The following is a 22,305-nucleotide window of genomic DNA, read 5'->3' as shown; positions in this document are numbered from 1 at the left end:
GGCCAGCTGTGGAATGATGAGGTTCAATAAAGATATAGATACATAAAATACAATATTCCATTTTTTTAAGATTTATGTTTTTGATGTTTTTAATGTTTATGTGTTTCGATTTTCAGCACATTGACGTGATTTTCTACTACTTGCGAAAGAAAGGAAAGTATGACAGAAGGAGCACTTTCAAATACACAACAGTTGACTGTCTCTTCATGCGAAAGGTTGATCAAACATATCTTGCATACAACAATCCGGAAACTGGACCCAATGTAGCCAACGAAGAAGACGATATATGTCAATATGTTAAGGGCTACAGATTGCATGCAAATGTCCCGTGGCATTCAGTTGACAATATTTTTATACCTGTCAACATCAAAGAGGATAATCATTGGAGTTTGGTCGTACTCTCATTCAATGACAGGTAGTTTATGTATATATCTTTTAGTTAAGTATTTTCAGTTTCAACTGTGTTTTAAAGAATCATATATTTATGTATACTCTTTTCGGATAATCATTGTTGGCATTCAAAGTGTACTTTATGTATCTGTAAAACTATCCAGTGTATTTGGTTCAAGTTTATTGATATTTTTTGAATTTACATTCCATGTATCTGGTTGCCTTTTTTTTTCAAATACAACACCGTTTTTAATGTGTCATATGTTTCTTTTTGGTACGACAGGCGACTTTATGTGTACAACTCATACCGAGGCAGCGCAGGCCACAATGCGGTTGTTAGAAAGGAAGTACAAAAGCTTGTTGCCCTCCTACCACATTATCTACACATAAGTGGATTCTAGACTAAAAAAACTGGCATAAATTGGCAGAATCACCCAGCATATACGGACATGACACAGAATGAGAACATTCAAGTGGAGTATGTAGAAAATTTGCCGCAGCAAGACACTACCAGCATGTACGTATATTTTAATGTATTACAATTTTTCATATACGGGGTTCATTCTAATAATTCTACTTCTTTTATACCTTTCCAGGGATTGTGGTGTGTACGTAGCAGCGTTCGCTGAATATCTAAGCACTGGTGAAGGTATCCCAGCACAAATCGATGCAACAATGCTCCGCAATAGGTATGACGCACTCCTTTGGGACTATGCTGCACGGAAGATCGATGAACATGCTATGAGCGACATTGAGGCACCACCAAAACCAGTTAGGCCAGCAGTGGATTATGGCAAAGCTGACAGAATTGATATTACTTAGGATTGATGTAGGAATATCTAATTGTAATTTCAGACTATGGCTATTTTGATAGCAAATATTTTAGATTTAGTTAGTTTAAGACTATCTTATCATTTTACTTAAGTTTTAACTGGAACATTTAAGCTTACTCTAATTTATCAAAGTTGTGTGATTTTATTTTGGGAATTTAGATGGATGTGTATATCTGGCTATATCTTGGATGCGACTAAGTGAGGTACACTATAAATACGTACGCGTATTTAGATATTGAAACAAGGGGGTTATATGTATTTGAAATCGCCAAACCCATAAACATTAACATATTTCAAATACATCTGCAACTTTTTCAGATGGCAGAGTCAGATACACTGTTTAAATTACATGTATTTGATGTATGTTGGAATCAATACATTTTAATATACAATGAGCATTTTTTGGATGAATGTGTAAATCTGCCTACATTCTAATATATAGTGACCATTGTGTGATTTTGTTTTTGCAATTTATATGAATGTGTATATCTTGCTATATGGGTTATATGTATTTGAATTCGCCAAACCCATAAACATCAACATATTTCAAATACATCTGCAACTTATTAAGATGGCAGAGTCAGATACACTTTTTACATTATATATATTTGATGTATTTGGGCATCAATAGTACATATTAAAATATAGTAACTATTTTTTTTTTTGAAAGAACTGATGCTGCCTTTTATATTCATTTGTGAATGAATTTAAAGATAACTATTCAATACAATTCTAAATGAAGATATCACACAAGTAGTATGTGAAACAGATTTCGTTTTTCATTCAAAAAAAAAAATGCAAACCAACAGTGTATCTAGTGTAACAAATCTAAACTTCTACAAACAAAAAACAACTACTTCCTTCTAGGAGCATTACTACAAGATCGTCTATTGTGTCCAGTCTGTCCACAAGTACTGCAAGCATGTCTCTTTTTTCCAAGAAGCAATTCAAAAAACGGCTTATCACGCTTTTTCTTCGGCCTACCATGAGGTCTCTTGTATCTTGGTGGCAAAACAACATCCTCTGATATGTATGTTGGAATCTTCCATTCTCGCTCGTCAGGGAGAGGATCCACGGCGACATCATACGTCTTCACCACGGTGTGCGGTATGAACAATTCGGAACAATAATCATCAGCCATTAGATTTTTCTTCTTAATGACAGCCCATGCATGTGGGCATGGAATTTCGTCTATTTGAAACATCCGACAACTGCAAGTTTTGTTGTCCAAGTTAACGATGAAACGCCTTCCTGCATCATATACTGTGTACAAGTATTCGGTTGATGGTTCGACCTACAACAGATCAGTCAAATTCAACAAAAACATACTTCACGTAAATTCAAATACACATAAGTTCATGATTGCAAAGATAAAACCATTATAGTCACAAACATATCGCTAATTATTTTTCATAGCTGACTAATTGTATTTGATCAATCTAGTCACATACACCAAATATATGAAAATATTTGACACATATCCAGACTGCATATAATTAAATACAACAAATACAATAATGTAATAGAATCAAAATACTTATTCAACTAATAAATACATGTTACCATTTTCACATAGATCTCACAGATTCCATATGATAAATATATCAAATACAACGAACATAACTGAATCTCAATCGAACATACTTAAGCAATTTGAAAAGAAACATACCGTCATACGTAAACATAGATACTCATTTATTGACAACATTTCCTGAAACTTTTTACCGAGTGTTGTGAACGTGTATGTACCATTTTTCCGGTTATTATAATTCCATCTTCCAAACATCTTCCTCACTTCTTCTAGAAAATCAAATATAGGAAGCTCTCTTACTGCTACAAGGTGACGATTAATACACTCTGCTATGTTTGAAGTCATTGTCCACCCTCGATTAGCAGTTGCATACACTCTAGCCCACTTCTCTCTTCCAGCCAATTCCAAATACTCTGCCACCCGAAAATCTGCCTTCTCAACTTTCCCCATAAGCTCATCAAAATCTTCCTGCGTGTACGCTTTTGCCATTGCATAAAACACGGGACTCAACACATCATGGCTCTTCTTATACTTCTTACATACGATACCCCAAAGATGCCATATGCATGCATAATGCGGCACATTCAGATAGATTCTAGAAACAGCTTTGTTTATGCTTTCATGCCTATCGGAAACAATACACATGTTCTCTCTCACACCATACGCTTCCCTGAATCGCTCAAAGAACCACGTCCAAGACCTGTCATTTTCTGAATCTATCACACCATATGCTAAAGGAAGTATATTACCTGCACATACCGCGACATTTAAAAAAAAATCAGTTCTACATATTCATTCTTTAGTATAATCAAGCTGAAACGTGTATTTGACTTACCTGCACCGTCTAACGTGCTTGCTGAAACGAACGTTCCGTTGTATGCTGTTTTGAGGTGGCTCCCGTCAACTACAAAAATTGGCCTACAACAATCAAACCCTTTGATGAATGCATACAATGCTATAAACAGATACAGAAACTTGTTTTCGTCGGATTTTCGCATTCTTATATGTGAACCTGGATACGTTTTATCCAAGATGTATAGGTACCCAGGTAATTTTTTGTAAGAATCCGATGGTTCACCCATTAAATCCTTCATTGCTTTTTCCTTAGCCCGCCAAGCGACCATATAGGACACATCCATTCCAAGATCATTTCTTACATCCTTCGCTATATCATTAGGTGTGTATTTCCTCTTATGGTTGGCTACTTTTGGTTTTACAATTCCACCTATAAACCAACTTGTCGCATGGCGTTGTGAATACACCTTATCTTTTAGCGGACATGTATGCTTGTCACGAAACTCCCTAACCCTGAACATTTCTGATTTACCAACGCTCGATGCCCTAAATTTCCAATCACACTCTTCAGACACACATACTAGTGTATAGCTTCAAATACAAACATGAAAACAAATACATTAGTTGACAATATATCAGATAACTACATTAAATTTAAAATATAATAGTTCAGAACATTTAAACACACCTTATCGCATTAGACCTCTCGGCACGAAAATTGAACCTGTTGGAAATTGCATAATTCGCCATAACAGCGTTTAGTGTATCTTTGTCCTTGTAAACTTGATCAACAACAACCTCTTTTTGATTCTTATCTAATATAATCAGATTTGTGTCATTTTCGAATACAACAACGGCATTGCCACAACTTGAGGAAGCTAAGTCTCCACTCACTACTGTTTCCATAGCATTTGTTTGTTTTATGTAACCAATTTGCAAAACTCCTCCTTCAATACAACTTTCACCAGATACACAATTATCAACGTTTTTATTAGTTGTAGTTATGCACAAAGGATACATCGCTAACTGTTTGTTCTCTTTCTTCAATTCCACATACACCCTAACACTCATATCATTATGTATTTCCATTGGCGTATCGTTACCTTCAACGATATATTTGATGTATATATTTTTCAGTTGCATGTCTATATTCAGCTGAGTTGCAAATGCTTGTAATAAATCTATATATGTCGAATATTCTCTGAAAGCCACTGCATCGATTTTGAAATTCACATAGCAGTTTTCATTGTTCCAATTACCTGAGTGTCTTAGCAACGACGATACAGTGGACATTCTTGTACTCAAAATGAATGAATTAGTTGAGATTGATTACAACCTGAAATACATTATAAAATAATATACAAAATTAATACAAAAATCAACTACATACATATTTTCAAATACATTAACATTTAGGTATCTGAGATAGCTTATGAAAACACTATCTCGGATACATAAATACACACAGACATATATATATAAATATATCTGAAACATATTTCAAGCAGAAATTGTGTTTATCAAATACGCACATACTTTCAAATACACCAGTACATATGATAATGAACACATGAAACAGTCTACCAAATACATAAATACCTACAGAATTATATATACAGCAATCCATTCTATACAGTATGCCAAATACATTAACACTCGTGACAAACATAAGAGATATACAATACACTGTCTCAAATACAAAAATACATACAGAGATATTGTATGTATTTATGTATTTGGGATGGGAAAACAACAACACAGCAAAAAAACCAAGATTTATGTATTCACAAATTGAAACAAACTATATAAATACGAAAACGGAATGTATATGTTTTCAACACACAATTCATCACTGGTCAAATACCCAACCAACATACAACACAAAAATACTACATTCAGTTTTTTTCCCGAACATATAACACATTTATTTGAAGCTCGTCACTAAAGAGGAATTCAAAGACGAAGGTAATTATGACAGTTTGACAAATAAGAAGTAAAAAAACTACAAAAATCAATGCCAATCTGAAATACATTTTCAGTGTTTTTATTAAAAAAAACCACGAAATTTTGAATTACCATTAGAATGATCGTATTTTGCTGTGTTGCTATTTTTCCTCTGCAGTTGATTGGTTTGAATTTTTGAATTTTACGTTGCATTTGAAAAAGAAGGGTGGAGAGAAGGAGAATCGTGAAGAATATGGAAATGGAAGCTAAATTTGGGGAGCAGATTATGAAAAATATTATTATGAATTATATTTTCCCATTTAAAACCAAATTAAATGCCTATTTCTAAGGGATATGTTTTTAAAGATACAGCTTCTGAGTCTATTTACTATACCGTAAATACACGCAATACATATGGTAATTAACTAAAAAGATAGCTACGAAATGTAATAAATAAAATGGTAGTTACTAATGATAAGAATCTATAATAAGGTAGTCATTCCTGTAAGTTTGCCTTGTTATTTTTAGTTGTAATTGTCTAACTCATTCCAGATCGATAAACTGTGTAGAACAAAATGAAATGAAGTGATCCTTTATAATAAATCCATTTTTTAGTTGGGTACCGTAGAGGATAACATGCTGATTTAACTATTTGGATCGACATAAAAATATATGCTTTATATATGTGAATATGATCTTGGTCCCACGATTATATAAGGAAAATATGATCTTGGTCCCACGATTATATAGGAAAATATAATTAAAATGGGGTAATTCGGTGGCTTTTTCAGTGTACGTGACCTTTTAGGAAATAAAGAAATATTTAAGTTATTTATTATTACAAAACAAAGAAAATTAGTTTTCGTAGATAAATCCAAACGTCTTCGTAATTCGTTTTATGAAACAAAAAAAGTCATTTATCTCGAGACTTATACCTCACGTGATATTTAATAAAATGTCTTATCTTACGCTTCCGCCTTTTAAAACCTCAACCTATTGCTTATTTTTATGATCTCACTCTCCAACAAGTTTGCCTTGCTCGTTCATTGAGGAAAGGAAGAAGTTTTATTTAATGTTTGAAATATATACTGGTTATAAAATTACATAAAACCTACATGCCTTAATTCACAAAATTCATGATTAGTATGCTAAATTTGTCTGTGATCCAGAGACAGACATACCAAAAATTGAAACTATTAATTTCTTTTAATTTTATCACGCATGACACGTAGTAATTTAAAAAAATGAAATAGTTTATCCAAAAAATTATAAAGTCAAAAGATCCTTACAAATTCATCCCTTTATATCTTCTAGCACCGATGGTGCAGTGGTAACTGGCGATGTTTGGTGGTTGCCGGGGTGGAAGTATACATCTTGAAGGTTGATGTGGTGTGGTTGTGTAGTTGAGGCTGGTGGTGGTTATACAATGATATTGAACATACCAAATAAAGGTTGCCTTAGCATAAATTTCTTTTTTCAGTTATTGTAGTTGGCAGTAGCGAGAAAAAGACTCCTATATTTATTCAAGATAAAAAAAGACTTAATGAAGTGAGCTTGGCACTACGGAAAGCCGGTTGGACAAGAAAAGGGACTCTCCCGTTCCTTAGGGGGAAAACTCTATAACCCATACTTCGGGCATGAAAAATTTCTTCCCTAAAATTGACGGTCAGAGCCGGATTGAAAGCTAAGCAACGAGGAATCAAAAGAATTTGAAAAGTTCTTAATTATTTTTTTATTGAATAACATACAAGATTTAGATGAATCAAAACCATTTAGAGCAAAAACAAATTTATACTTAATAAATTGATATCTGAATGATTTAGATTCAAACTCATATTAAGAGAAACAAACAAGATCTAATTAGTTCTCACTTGTCAAGTGATTACATCGCCTATAATCGTAATGTCATATGTCAGACGTTTTGATGGCTTCACAACACTGTAAAATGTAAAAAGAATACTGTCTAGTTATTTTAGTATCGTTTGTTAAAATATAATCAGCGTGTGCAGAGTATTTGAAAAATAATCACAAACTTAAAAATACTAAAGATTTTGATAGGTAGCCACTTTTTCCTTAGAATATAATCTTCATTTATAGCCAATAATTATAGCATTAGATTTACACATAACAAACTCTAAATAGATTTAACAACTAATTAGAAGAGTCTTCCAAGTCAATACTTTGCGACCAAGGCCAATGCTTTCTTGATCAGCCTTGTCGTTGGACCAACGCAACAAATACACACACCATTAACACATTGTCGAAGGCCAATTTTGCATGGCGTTGGGCAATCTGCTACCCAAACACACAGGTGATGTTTTTTTTTTTTTTTTTGGTTTCCCATCCGGTGTCTAGTGTCCGTATTGGGGCCCGACTAATCCGGATTCGTGCCGGGTAGTCCCACATTCAAGGGCAAAGCAGTCCCTAACAAGGGTGACTCCGTACCCAAGGGGGCTCGAACTCGAGACCTTTTGGTTAAGGATGGAGTAGCACCAACCACTACACTACAACCCTTGTTGGTAACACACACAGGTGTTGTTGTCCGATCACAATATCGTAGGATTAAAAAATTTATTATCACAACAATATACCCAATGTAATCTTATTAATGGGGTCTGAGAAAAAAGAAATTATTAGCACCCAGCACAAAAATTGAAACATGTTAGTTCTTGAGATTGAAAGTTATTAATTGTATGGTTGAGGTAGATCTAGAGTTAGTATGGCCAGAGCTGGTGCGATTGATAATTTATATGCATTTCTAATTAACATGTCATTTTAATGGTCTGATTTGAAATAGTGGGTGCAACTGCGCTTACTATTGACAACTTAGATCCACCGTGTAATAAGTAAAGATTCTAAAAAATCACATTTTAATTAAAACCTTCTTAAGGTAATAAACTTATGATTAGAATATTGTGTGTGTTTGATTTTGAGAGAGAGAGAGACTAACCAGTAACCACATGAAAAGACCAATAAGGTAGAAAAGGAAAAACAGAATCATTGAAGTTTTGTGTAAAGGAAAGTCTTTTAGTATTTTTTTTTTTTTTTGGCTTTAGAGTGCTTCTTGTTGTGACATTTCATAATACCTAGTTCATTAAGTACTTGCCAATTTTCTAGTCAAAAAAAAAAATTGATAAGTTTATTTCCAATTGTGAAAATGTAAACGTTGTTTCCCATTTTGAATTTTGGTAATCTAAGTTATTTTTTTTTATGGAAGGATAGTAATGGAAAACGTCTGGCTAAACGTAACCTTGTCTTCTTATGAATTCCCTGCAATGCAATTCACATTTTTCTTTAAAAGGCAGAACCTCTCTTAAAGTAAGTGATAAAGTGAAGCAGGGTGATTTACATAAATAGGATAATTATGTCACTATCTAAGTTTTGATCCTGTTTAAATAAATTTTGCAAAAACTTATTTGCGGGTTAAAACTTGGTTGCAAGTCCTACTACATCGCCAGAAGTTATATATATATATATATATATACACACATCTTGAAAGTTAGTGGTAATGGTTATGGCATAAGACTGGTGGTGGTTCTGCAACGGTAGTGACATAGAGGTGATAAAAGGTCACCTTCGCCTAAATTTTTAATTGAAGAATCAAAACCATTCAAAGTAAAATGGAAAAAAAGAAATTATACTTAATAAATTAATATCTGAATGATTTAGATTCAAACTCATATTAAGTAGAAACAAACAAGATCTAAGTTCTTACTTCTTAAGTGATTACATAGCCTATAATCGTAATGTCATATGTCAGACGACTTTATCGCTTCACAATATTGTATAATGTAAAAATAATACCGTGTTGCTATTTTTAGCGTCGCAGGTTAAAATATAATCAACGCATGTAAAGTATTTAAAAAATAACCACAACTTAAAAATATGAAAGATTATGAAAGGTCTCCACTTTTTCCTTAGAATATAATCTTCATTAATAACCAATAATTATAGCATTAGATTCACATATAACAAACTCTAATTAATAGCTTTAACAATTAATTAGAATAGTCTGGCAAGGTTGATACTTTGCGACCAAGGCCAATCCTTTCTTGATTAGCACGGCATTGTGGACCAACGCAACAAATACACACACCATTATCACATTGTGGAATCCCAACTCTGCATGGCCTTGTACAACAAAGGGGTTGTCCCATCACAATATCTGAGGAGTGAAAAAAATTTATTAGCACCTTGCATAAAAATTGTAACATGTTGGTTCATGAGAAATTGAAAGTTATGGCATGAATGAGGCAGATCTAGAGTTAGTATGTTTAGAACCGGTGCGATTAATAATTTATATACATCCTAATAGAAATTTCACTTTAATGGTTTGATTTGAAAATAATAATTGCGACTACACTTTCTTTGAAAACCTAGATCCACCATTTTTTTATAAGTTAAGACTCTAAGTGCTCATTTTGTAGGTAGTCAAAATTATCCCGGGATTATAATTCCGGGACTAATTTACCCCAAGAGTTGGGATTATTTTATCCCATCCTCTTCTGGATGAGATAAAATAATCCCAGTATAAGTGGGATAAGATGGGATATCCCATCTTTTATCCCAGGATGCATTTTGTGCTTTGTTTGGTACAAGGATAAATTTATACCTCCTACCAAACATGGTACAAAAATTAGTGCTGGGATATCCCAACTTATACCATGCACCAAACAACCAGACTCTAATAGATCAAAATTTAATTAAAACCGTCTTAAAGTCATAAACTTATCATCGAAATATTGTGTGTGTTTGTGAGTGACTGAATAAAAGAGAAAGAAAGAGAGACTAACCACTTGAAAAGACCAATAAGGTGGCTAGGAAAAGCAGAGTAATTGAAGCTTTAACCATGCTTTTTGTAAAGAAAAGCCTCTTTTGTTTTTTGTTTTTGTGCTTTAGAGTGCTGCTTATTGTAACAAATATATAATACCTTCTTCATTAAATACTTGCCAATTTTTTGGTAAATAGAAAACTGATAAGTTTATTTCCGAATGTGAAAATGTGAACTTTGTTTCCCATTTTGGATTTTGGTAATCTAAGAAATTATTTTGTTTATGGAAGGTTAGTAATGAAAAATGTCTAGCTAAACCTAACCTTATCTTCTTATTAATTCCCAGTAATGCAATTCACATTTTAAAATAAAGTGGGTGATACTGATAAAGTGAAGCAGGGTATTTGCTTAAATAGGATAATGTTGTATCACTTTCTAATAAGTTTTAATTCCGTTTAAATAAGTTTTGTAAAAATAGTTTGCGGATAGAAACTTGGTGACGGGAGAGAAAATGAGATAAAAAGTGAGAGAGATGAGTGAGGAAGAGCAGACTAGACTGGGAATAGGGTAAACAAAGTGTCACGACCCAATTTGACATAAGTCGTGCGGACACTTACCTTTCCCACCTCGGTAAGCAAACCCTCGAACTAGCGATAAATAAAGACATGAATAATTAAATCGAGCAAGCAGAAAGAATAAATACATAAGTCTCACAATAATATATATGGTAGAAAAAGTGCGGAATAATAATAATAATAATAATAATAATAATAATAATAATAATAATAATAATAATACTCCCAAGGTCTAGTCTAAGTCATACAAAAGCATCTAAAAGAAATAAATACAAGTGTAGAATAATAATACATAAAACTGTCTATGTCTCTGAGTAGGAATAGGACATAAATAATAGAGAAGTCTTCAAGGCTGCGAACACTCGTGCTCACTGTTGACACCCAATTTTGTCCCACCTTTCCTCCGAAATATCTATTTGCGCTTCTAATATTTTTGGCAACTTAAGAAATAATTATTTATACTTTACTACGATTATTAGCTTTTATTAATATCAGCGTTTTATTATCCTATTGTAGTCACTAGCTATTTTTTTTTATTATTTTATTACCGTTACTACTACCACTATTACCATTATTATTATTATTATTATTATTATTATTATTTTATTATTATTATTACGAGTATTGTTATAATTTGCATTATGATCATTTTAGCATTTTTACCGCATTATGCACACGCATCGCATTTATTTTCGCATAATAAAATAATAGCGTTTATTTACGGTTGACTTTAAAAATATTATCGCACGGCTATTACGACGTCGTATAATTTTATTTTTTATCTAAGCACTAATAATTACATACTAGGTAATATTTTATTACACGTTAGTACAGAGTTAATTAAAAAAGGTCTTTTATTTAAATTTAGAGGCCCAAAGCAGTATAAGAAAATATATTTTGGGGCCCATCCGTCCTAATCAATTTACAAGTGTTTCAGACCAGTCCATTAATGACCAGTCCATATTTTTAAATCAGCAACCCGGCCGGCCCATATTTTTTAATTCACCCAACTCACTACCCAGCCCACGTTTAATTCATCAGCCCAGTCCATTAACCCGATGACCCGACCCAATTCTTTTTCAAGAAATGAAAAAGCTAGGGTTACACTCCCTCTTTTCATCAGCGCCGCATCCCTCCTCTTCTCTCTCTCTCCTCACCCGCCCTTTCTCTCTCCGACATGAACGGAAAAATCGCAGAAATTCCCCTAGCAGTTCCCCTATAAATAATTGCTAGTTGAGTCGTTAAGGGGAGGTTCTGGAGCCGCCGGAATTCCCTAAAAAATTAAGTTCTTTTTCAATCTCCGAAATTCCCCTAAAAAAAAAAAACGAGTTCTTTTAGCCGCCTGGAATCCTTTGAAAATATTAAGTTTTTAGCCGCTCAAAAATCCCCTTACAAAATATTAGTTTTCAGCAGTCTATATTGCTTGATATCGATTCAAAAATACTAAATTAGTTTCTGTTTTCTTTTCCCCTGTATCGCTTCGAATCCAAGTGCCTGCGAGCTCAGAGTTTGTGGTGTTTCGAGGTAGATCAGAGATTCGAGGCCTCACTCCGTTGCACCCGAAGAAGGTAATTTTCCTTTCCTCATTTATTTTAAGCATCTGGTTTTTACCATGTTTTGTATGTTAGTGTAGTCCATTTTGGTCTGGCATGTTAGTTTATGGTTGTACTAGTATTCTTGTTTAGCTCTGTTTACTTGTTATTTATGACCTGATCACTGTAGCATGAGAATAGGATTAGTTTTTAAGTTTAAATTCATAGTTTCTATTTGTTTAAATGATGTTTGGATGCTTATGTGTTAGTTAATTTAGTTCATATAGCTAAGCCATGCTTTGTATGTTACCTTTAGTTTAGCGTAGTTTAGTTTACTGCTTTGTATGTTGTTGTTTAAATTAAGTAGTTCAGCATGTCTATATGTGTTAAATTGGTCCAGTTTGTTTAAGTAGGTTAGTTACATTTTGCTTAGTTTAGTTGTATCTAAAAAATAGAATTATGTATGCTGGTTTGGTTGGTTCTCAAACATGATTAACATATGGATAATGCTCCCTTTTTTAACAGATCATCCTGCATAATGTGTCAAGTTTCACTTAGGAATAAGAAATGCCTTTGCTTCTTGATAATTTGCATATATATGTCTAAAACTGTCCATTTAGGAGTATGTGTTTATTCTCTTAGTTTTGCATCTGTTCATCTGATCATGCCTGTTCTGCAAGTTGTTAAGTATGTGTAGATTGGAAATGATCATGGTCTTAATGTGATGCTACTGTCAAGTCTCTCCAAATGCATGTTAAAGTGTTATCAATGTCTTGGATCTACCTCCCTTATCCCTTGTAACTTCTTGTGTGGAATCTGGATAGAATCTTATAACTCCTCTTTTTTTTTTACCTCTCGTTAAGAGCATATTATCTCTATGTTGATTTAAGAAGACTGCTTGTGTGGAAATTAAGGGGTGATTTTGGTTTTGCTTGTGTACAAACTAGGTTTGTCTTCTCTAAGTTTTTGGTTAACACTGACCTTAATACCATGAAGCATGTTACTTAGTTTAGTGTACTTGTTTTAGTTCTCCATATGTTGGGCTACCTTGCATGATTATTTCTGATTCAAAGCTAAGTCTACATGTGTTAATGGAGTGTGTTTGGTTTGCGGATTATCTATTTGAACCATGTCAAGATATCTGGGTATTCCTTCTGGTTATATTTGTAACTTTTCATTGTGCTTGCTTTGGTATGTTTGTTTTTGGTTTGAAATATATGAGATGCCCATGAATTTCCTTTCCCTTTTTTGCATTTTTGAATCTGCTCATGTTGGTTTATCTCCTCATATTCCCTATCTGATTTTTGTTTGTGGTATGATATACCTCGAAGTATACATGGTATATAAACCTTAGTATACACCAAGTGTATACAAGGGTCGTATATTAGTGTATACCTTTCAGGTATACCATGTATACTCTGAATATTATGTGTATACCAGCCATTGCATATGTCTGAATTCTACACACGTCTAAGTACAATAAATATTACACTGTTTGATTCTGCCTATGTTTGAGTGTTGCCCTGTTTATATGTCATAAGTGTGTGGTGGTTGAATTGTGTATATATGCATATATTACTGGTATACCTTCATTAAAGCACGTTAATGGGGAGGTTAGATTGGTCATTATGGATCAAGCTTGAACCCTCCCCGGTGTTAGCCATGTCTGGGATTCATGAAATCCCTTGGAACTTGTGCAACATCGGGAAGACGGGGGCGAAAGCTTTCCAATATTAACCTTCTATACATCCTTATGAATGTATATACATGAGGTATACTTAAATATACACAGTATATACATAATCTACTGATCTGTTTTGAGTTTACATTTTATATGTTTAACCTTATTCATTAATTATATACTAATCATTTTTATGCATGACCATCGCGTACGAGTCTGAGGGACTCGTCTTCTTCCGCATTCGGTGTTGGGCTAAAAGCCCAACGAAATCTCCTCGAGTCATCCCCCATCAACCCATCCACAACAATATATAAAAAAAGTTACAGGGCCGAAGCCCAACAGCAGACAGATTGCAGCAGTCCTAGAAAATGGGCTGAGCTCATTTAATTATATTTGCTCCTTATTTTGTGCATTTAATTCGTATTGTACAATTAATACTTTACTTTGTTTGTTTTCTTAGCTAGCGTGAACCTTAGCGGAATTAGTGGGTTAGTTTTTGTATAATGGGTAGTTAATTTAAAGGAGAAATTAACAATTAGTTCCATTTTCAAGGTTTTCTATTAGAATAATTGATTTTCAAAATAGCATGACTGCATATTTTGAGCTAAAGGAATCATGAAATATTCTTACTATCTTAGAAATTTAAAAACGTCACTAATACGCAAATATGAACTCAAGTATGTTTTATAAACAATTTTTCAAGATTTATCCAATTATACATATTATTTTAGCCGAATATAGTTAAATAAAGTTAATAAAAAAAAAAAACTCACTTCCTTTTGCATCCTATTTATAAAAAAATAGTCTAGATTTTTTCTACATCGCCATATTCATATAATATAATTTTTATCTAAAATTCAAATTTGTTAAGTCTTCTTTTAAAAGCTATTATTCATATGCAGTTCCTTCTTTAAAATTTACATAAGTTGCGAAGGAACTATTTTATTAAAATAAAATGATGTTAAGATGTATGATTTATAAGAATGATCTTTGCCCTTTTGAAAATAGTTATTTTCTTATGCAAGTTTAGAAACGCATTATATTATCTATTTTGCAAAGTTTCACTATTTCAATTACGTATATGCATTTTATGATATATCTTTTCTTAAAATCACTTATAAAATATTACTTATTATATTTTTCCGATATTAACCTAAGTTTGGACGGTAATCATAATTAATGGATTCTAAAGGATGCCTAACTCCTTCCCTTTAGAATAATCTAGAACCCTTACCTAGAATCATAAATTAAGCAGACCATTAACGGAGGTTTAGTTAGTTTTACCTTAGTTAATAATTAGGTGCCCTAATTCACCTTTAAAATTAATTGGGTGGCGACTCCTTAAAATAAACAAAATAGGAATCACCAATATGTTGTACTCAATTTGACCCGATTTAAATGGGGTATAACACTCACCCTGGAAACTCGGTACTAATGCTGAAACGACTATCAACCACGTGAGACGGAAGCAGACCCAACCTGATACTCTGCATTCATAAAGGAATGCAACAAGTGCAGGTCAGTACTGATGGAATACAGGCATACACAGCGGAAGCAAATAGCCAGGGCATACATGTAATATAGACAACACATTATCAAAGATTTTAACCAAACATAAAATCGATACTTATCTCTTGGAGCGTGACCGCGGATGCAAATCAAACCTTCAAGCACGAGCAAAAGCTGTCCACGTGTTCATTCTTCAGTTCCACAGTCTTCTATTGTGTAACCCGAATAATACCGGAATTTGCGAAATTCCTGTGGGCGAATTTCAATGGAAAAGTTGAAGAAACTTCTAAAACCCTTAGCCTCCTTATGGAATAAGACCCCTATTTTATAACTGCGGGTTTAGGGTTTTCATCCTTTTTCAAAACCTGTTGGGTCTTTATTTTCCACTAAGAAATAATATTCCATTTAATTCTTCATTATTCGGGCACAATAGGGACCACAGAATTTAATTAATGAGGCTACCTATTATGGAATTAATTCAAAAAATCTGAATTAATCCTACCATAATAAATTACGAATTATTCCACTAAAAAATCGTAACTGCACTCCTCAGTTTAATTTCGAAATCATACATTAAAACTTATTTAACTCCTCATGTTAAGATTACAGATAGCAATCAATTAAATTAAATTACTGACAATTTAATTCATTGACTAATTGAATCCTTTATATTTCTGCTTAACTTACATCATGTGACGGATACAAAATCCACCTGCAGGGTTTTCATATGAGACTTATAAGCATCCATAAAGGGGTATCATCAATCTCAAAGTCGAGACATAAATTCTATCAACTAATTATTATTTCACAAATGTAATTTGCTATTATCCAATTCACCAGGAATACATAGACCCGCAATTGAGTCGTACCTTTTAATAAATTAAAATAATGAACAAATCACATTGATCATAATAATTATATCAAGATTAAGAGTATAAGTACATTTAATGAACTAGAGAATTTGTTTTATATATTCAGTACAAAAACACCTATCTCTACTTGGTCCGTTCAATACATATCAAATGTACTAGCACAAGAAGACGGAACTATACCGTTCCCATAATGAAGATACATTATATTAATCTTGGGCTACAATCATACCGATGGCTTTGTCCAATTTCCATCTTAGATTGTGAACATAGATTTTATACTTATAAGAACCGATGATTTAATCTTCCGTGTATAAGCTAAACTCTATACACTAAATCATCTACTATATAAGTAAAGGACACACATACTAGTACATGATCTATTTAATTCTTTATTAAACAATGAATAAATATTTATTTTATAATAAATACTATATTCAAACACATGGTTAATAGTACATATCCCAACAAGTACAAAACAACAATACTGGTAGGCATCATCGGCCGACTAAACATAGCTAACATAATTCAGATAATAAGACAAGATAGGCAGATAAACCAACAAGTATAACTCAAACATAATCGAAGCCAAGTATGCGTCATCGCCTAAATCAAACATCTAATCCCAAATGTGCCAAGTTTCAATATATCAAATCCGAGTTCAATATCACAAGTACAGCAATAAAGCACCTCAAAGTAACCCATGAATGCAGTGCAATGCAATAAGGCAAAAGACATAAATTGACCCTTAAACTATATCCCAAATGTCGATATTACACTTAAACTTTACTAATGACCTATTACACACCTAATATATGAAAAGTGATATTATTTACCCCCTGAGAGCTGAAAACCAGTCACATGGTGGGAGGTGTTACATACTCTCTCGCCACATGAGCGCCATGTCAACACCACATCAAAAATCTTTCAATTTTTAATATTTTAATACTGAAATGAAAAATTATAATTAAAAAATAGATTTTAATAAAAACTCTTTTTTATCACTCCTTCTTCTCCATTTCACCCCAAACCTTTCTTCTTCATTAGCACAGCGCCCCCCCCCCCCTCCCCCGCCGCAAACCCCCCTTTTTCCTCTAATTTTTAATTTATATTCTTTTCCTTTTCTTTATTCATTTAATTTTCTTTAGTTAATTATATTTATACTAATTAATTCCTAATTAAATGTTTAAAAATCATCCAATAATTATATTTCTTCATCAATAAACCACCCCACCACCCCATCTCACTGGAAATGAGTGAGATCTGGACAGAACTGGCCGTAGTTCGCCGGAGCAAAATAACAAAATATCCGAGGATTGTCTTCCCCTTTTCATCTTCAGGTGGAAAAGAAAAGATGTTTATGGTGGACTTTGTAAGCAACAAAAAAAAAGCCCTTAATTGTCTCTAGCTAACGCGTTGACTTTCATCTTCTCCTTATGTGGATATTAGGAAGAAAGAGAATCGGGCAGTGAATGAGGAGAAGGAGGAGAAGAAGAAAAGCGAGCATGCCCTTTTAACTACTGATTAATGATTCATTCGCGGGAGCTCGGAGCTCCGACAGTGAACAGGTGAGGGGCGGGAGAGGGTGGTGGTGGTGAAATGCAGAAGAAGGGTTTGGGGGTGGGGTAGGGTAGGGTGGCGTGGAGATGGAGGATAAGGGAGGGTGGGGTGGCGGTGTCATGAAGCTAGAGGAGAAGGGGGTGGGGTGAGGGTGGCAGTCGTGCTGGTGGAGGAAGTGAAGAAGAAAATGAGGTGGAAGTGAAGAAGAAAATGAGAAGTGGGGTGGGGGTTACAAAAAATTAAATTTTACAATTAAAAAAAAAAGGAAAAATAAATAATATATAACCAAAACGCACCTCATTTTTTATTATTTTTATTTATTGTGCCACATCAGCTCTTGGGGGGAGGGGGGGGGGGGTAAATAATATCACTTTTTCATATATTAGATGTGTAATAGGTCACTAGTAAAGTTTAAGTGGAATATCGACATTTGGGGTATAGTTTAAGGGTCAATTTATGTCTTTTGTCAATGCAATAATGTATGAATGCAATGCAATGCAATGCCATGCAAATGCTGTGTACACATGTACTCCGGACAGAAATATCGACATCTCGGTAGCACAACCCAAGGTGACTCGCGAAGTCTAAGTGTCACCCGTCTCGGATCTTTGCCCAATAGATAGATAGACGGGACCCCGGATCTTTGCCCGCAGGGGGTTCTCACTGGCACCACCCTGGGGGACCCGCGGAGTCCATGCACTCACTCAATCCACAAATTTCGGAATGAACATCGGATATCGGACTCTCACGTCACTCAAGTAAAAAGAGTTTTCATCAAGTATTAATTCACTCAATCCACGATTCCGGGATGAACATCAGATATCGGACTCTCACGTCACTTAAGTAAAAACTGAGCTCATCTCATCAGAGTGTTTCATCATGTATCATCAAGGTATCAACAGTGTATCATGAATGGATGAGAATACGTGCAATGCATGTGTCAACATCAATAATATAATCAATGTCATAAGTACCAACATAGGTACGCCAATAATATAATCAATGTCATAAGTACCAACATGGGTACGCCAATAACATATCGAAGTCACAAGTACCAACATGGGTACGCCAATAATATATGTGTCACAAGTACCAACATGGGTACGCCAACAATATCAGTGAAGACTACACACGTCATATAGAATTCTATCCTCGTATCGATATCAAGCCGTAAGATACTGCAATATCACAATCAAAATGGTAAACAGATTCCAATATCTACTAACAATACGTAGCATCAAGCCAACACAATAGAACAATCAAGTCACAACACAACGGGGTGGCTAGCCCCAATCACGCAACAGGGCCCAACCTAAGGCAATGTCCAACCCAACTTCATACTCGAAGGTTCACATGTTGTCTCCGATAATATCATCTAAATATATGTTTCGCTACACGAAGTCTCACCAAGGGTAAGCCATAACCAACCTGGATGGCCGGACAACAAACACCAACAATCATTCCTTCGCTTTCCCCTTTCGCTGAGCCTCGAGATCAAAGAAATTTAGGCATATTCGAAATCTAGATTAGAAATCATGAAGAATGATACTAATATTGCTATCATTCAATTTAGGTCAAATCCCACCCTAGAATTTGGGGAAACAGGGCCCACAAGGTCAAAATGGGAAATTCGGGAGTAAAATATTAAATTAAGCACTAGGTGATCATAAACCAACAACTAATTGCTAATTTAACTCATGGATTCCCCTAATTCCGAAATTGAAGCAAAACCCCCTATTTTGGGTATAAACCCTAACTCTTTGATTCAAGAATTCAACTCTAATAATGGAAGATATATGATTAACAACCTTAGATACATCAAAATCTAGCATAAACCCCATCAATTTCACCATTAATAAGCCTGAATAGAATATTCATCAAAACCCACTTTTAATCTTCCATAACTAAGGAATTAATAAGTGAAGAGGAATTCTAAGATGATTAGGATTAAATGAAATAGCAAAAGGGTTAGGGAAACTTACCACCAAGAATCTTCACTAAAAATCTCCAAGAACAGATCCCAAGAGTTCTATTTTCGAAATGGTATTAAATAAGGGACTAAAGGCTATTAACACATCATTAACTACACTCACTGCTCGTCACCGGCTTTGGCGATGCTGGAACAGCCCCAGCGGTCCCTTGACCGCTTCAACGGTCAAGCCCAATTGGCTTGGACTGCTCCAGCGACAGGGTGCCGCCAAAGCGGGCACCAAACACCAGAAAATCCACCCAAATTCACAATTCAATCCGATTTTCTGACTAATTCCCGAGGCCATCTGCTCACATACCACACACATAAAAACATTCTACAAACGCGCTCGTAGCCTCGAAATTCCCAACGGAGGTCTCGTTGACTGAGTCAACCCCCGATACCTTAATTCCAATTTTCCAACCCAAGTCCCAAAATGCATCCGAGAGCATTGGGAACCGAACCAGATATACACACAAGTTCTAAACGACCGTCCGAACCTCTCGGAATCGACGAATTTTCGAAAAAGGTCCGTTTACCCAAAAGTCAACTTTAGGTCAACTCTTTTTCGCTTAAAGCTCATATTTCACAAAAAGTCGCCTGAATCAAGTCTAGACACCTCGAGAAGCGTGTCAACGGGTCCCATCGGCTCAAAAGTGAGCTAACCAAGCTAGAAAAAAGGTCAAAAGTAGGGCTGGGCATAAATACCGAAAACTGAAAAATCGGACCGAACCGAACCGAACTTCAAGAAACCGAAACCGAACCGAACTAGTTTGGTTCGGTGTTTGGTGTTCACCTTAAAAAAATCAAAACCGAAATAGCCGAACCGAACTTTGATGAAACCGAACCGAAGAACCGAAATTTATACATTACCAAAAAAAAAATAGTCCAGATCCATTAAGTTTAAGCCCCAAAAAACCCAATTGTAATAAGCTCTCTTTTGCTTTTGTATCCCTAATTTTCCACTTCAATTGAGAAAATCAAATATCCTTAACAAAGAAAGGTGACTAGGATGTGTCTTTAGGATTAATATATGTCCTTTATATGTTTTCTTAATTATTCTTACTGTATGTATATAACACCTAGTAATCCTATATTATGGTTATGGTTTTTTGTTCTTGTGTATCCTGTTTGTTTCATTTTGATTTTAATTTGTTGCTTTTGAGAATATGAATTAGTGTAAATGGAATCGCTTCTAATATCATATAAAAAAAACGAATTGGAAAAATCGAAACCGAACCAAACTTCAAAAAACCGAAACTGAAACAACCGAACCAAACTAGTTTGGTTCGGTGTTCGGTGTCCACCTTCAAAAAACTGAAACCGAAATAGTCAAACCCAAGTTTGATAAAACCGAACCGAAGAACCGAACGCCCACTCCTAGTCAAAAGTGTCGGAAATGCAATAACGACCAAACGGATCGTTACACAAAGTGGCACACATGTTTGCTAATAAAAGTAACAGGGACCAAATGTGACTTGCATGTGCTAGCATTGGACCAAAGGTACAATTACAGAAACATCCTTCGTCGTCCATTAGACCCACACTTATTATAAAACTAGATGGCTTATGCCCGTACTGCGCAGGGGCCCAACACTTCGGATTATAGTGTATTTATGTATATGTAGTTGTGTTTAGATAGTGATAATATATATATATATATATATATATATATATATATATATATATATATATATATATATATATATATATATATATATATATATATATACTATGTTCAAAATATGATTAATATAACATTGTAGTTTGTGCTCCGTATCTAAAACTTTATTTTATTCGTGTTTGCTACGAAAATTTATTAATATTTTTTAAAAGAGAAGACTTGTTTAAAAGAAAACTATTTTCCTCTCTTTGAGATAAAATAATAGCAATATTTAAGCATCAATTGATACTTTCAATTTTAATTCGATTAATTTAAAACTGTAAAATACTTATTATTTTTTATCAAATTTTTATTTGGATAATTCTAATTCAAATTATTATATTAATTTTACATATTTAAGATGAAACAAAGTAGAAATTTGATTTTTTATCTAAATGAAGAACTTCTATTTTTTAATTTTTAGTAAATATTTTTTGTTTAACTCATTTTACTTGTCATGTTGTTTTTTACACGGTTTTTTAAGGAAACGTCAATTAGAATTATAATTTCACTAATTTACCTTATTAATTATTTGATCTCCATTTAATATTTATTTTTCTTTTTTGACATTAATCTCTTTTCACATTTATTAGAGTAAGAAAAAAATGAAAAAGTAATTAAATTCTATCTTATTTTAATATATAAGTATTTTAAGTATGTTGTTGTACAATAATTTCATTTGC

General features: G+C 33.8%; 3 protein-coding genes and 1 long non-coding RNA gene across 4 annotated transcripts; 1 reads left to right on the top strand and 3 right to left on the bottom strand.

Annotated features, from left to right (window-relative positions):
• Nucleotides 1-1,212, top strand: LOC132620227 (uncharacterized). The gene is made up of 4 exons (XM_060334912.1): nucleotides 1-415; nucleotides 674-749; nucleotides 819-907; nucleotides 987-1,212. Exons 1-4 carry the CDS (start codon nucleotides 75-77, stop codon nucleotides 1,210-1,212), a joined length of 732 nt encoding a protein of 243 aa, XP_060190895.1. The 5' UTR covers nucleotides 1-74.
• An 864-nt stretch (nucleotides 1,213-2,076) lies between these two features.
• On the bottom strand, nucleotides 2,077-2,618 carry LOC132620226 (uncharacterized). Its single transcript, XM_060334911.1, has 2 exons — nucleotides 2,601-2,618; nucleotides 2,077-2,517 (listed from the first exon to the last, which is right to left on the bottom strand). Exons 1-2 carry the CDS (start codon nucleotides 2,616-2,618, stop codon nucleotides 2,077-2,079), a joined length of 459 nt encoding a protein of 152 aa, XP_060190894.1.
• Nucleotides 2,619-2,836: 218 nt separating this feature from the next.
• Nucleotides 2,837-4,984, bottom strand: LOC132618856 (uncharacterized). The gene is made up of 2 exons (XM_060333856.1): nucleotides 3,590-4,984; nucleotides 2,837-3,503 (listed from the first exon to the last, which is right to left on the bottom strand). The coding sequence occupies exons 1-2, from the start codon at nucleotides 4,068-4,070 to the stop codon at nucleotides 2,854-2,856; spliced, it is 1,131 nt and encodes a 376-aa protein (XP_060189839.1). The 5' UTR covers nucleotides 4,071-4,984; the 3' UTR covers nucleotides 2,837-2,853.
• Nucleotides 4,985-9,403: 4,419 nt separating this feature from the next.
• Nucleotides 9,404-10,631, bottom strand: LOC132618719 (uncharacterized). The gene is made up of 2 exons (XR_009574277.1): nucleotides 10,287-10,631; nucleotides 9,404-9,658 (listed from the first exon to the last, which is right to left on the bottom strand). It is a non-coding gene; the product is annotated as an uncharacterized LOC132618719 (long non-coding RNA).
• Between the last annotated feature and the right edge of the window lie 11,674 nt (nucleotides 10,632-22,305).

Source organism: Lycium barbarum, chromosome 11 (assembly GCF_019175385.1).
Source record: "Lycium barbarum isolate Lr01 chromosome 11, ASM1917538v2, whole genome shotgun sequence".
Classification (NCBI taxonomy): domain Eukaryota; kingdom Viridiplantae; phylum Streptophyta; class Magnoliopsida; order Solanales; family Solanaceae; genus Lycium; species Lycium barbarum.
Note: the sequence above shows the minus strand (reverse complement) of the source record. Positions and strands in the feature narration are given on the sequence as shown.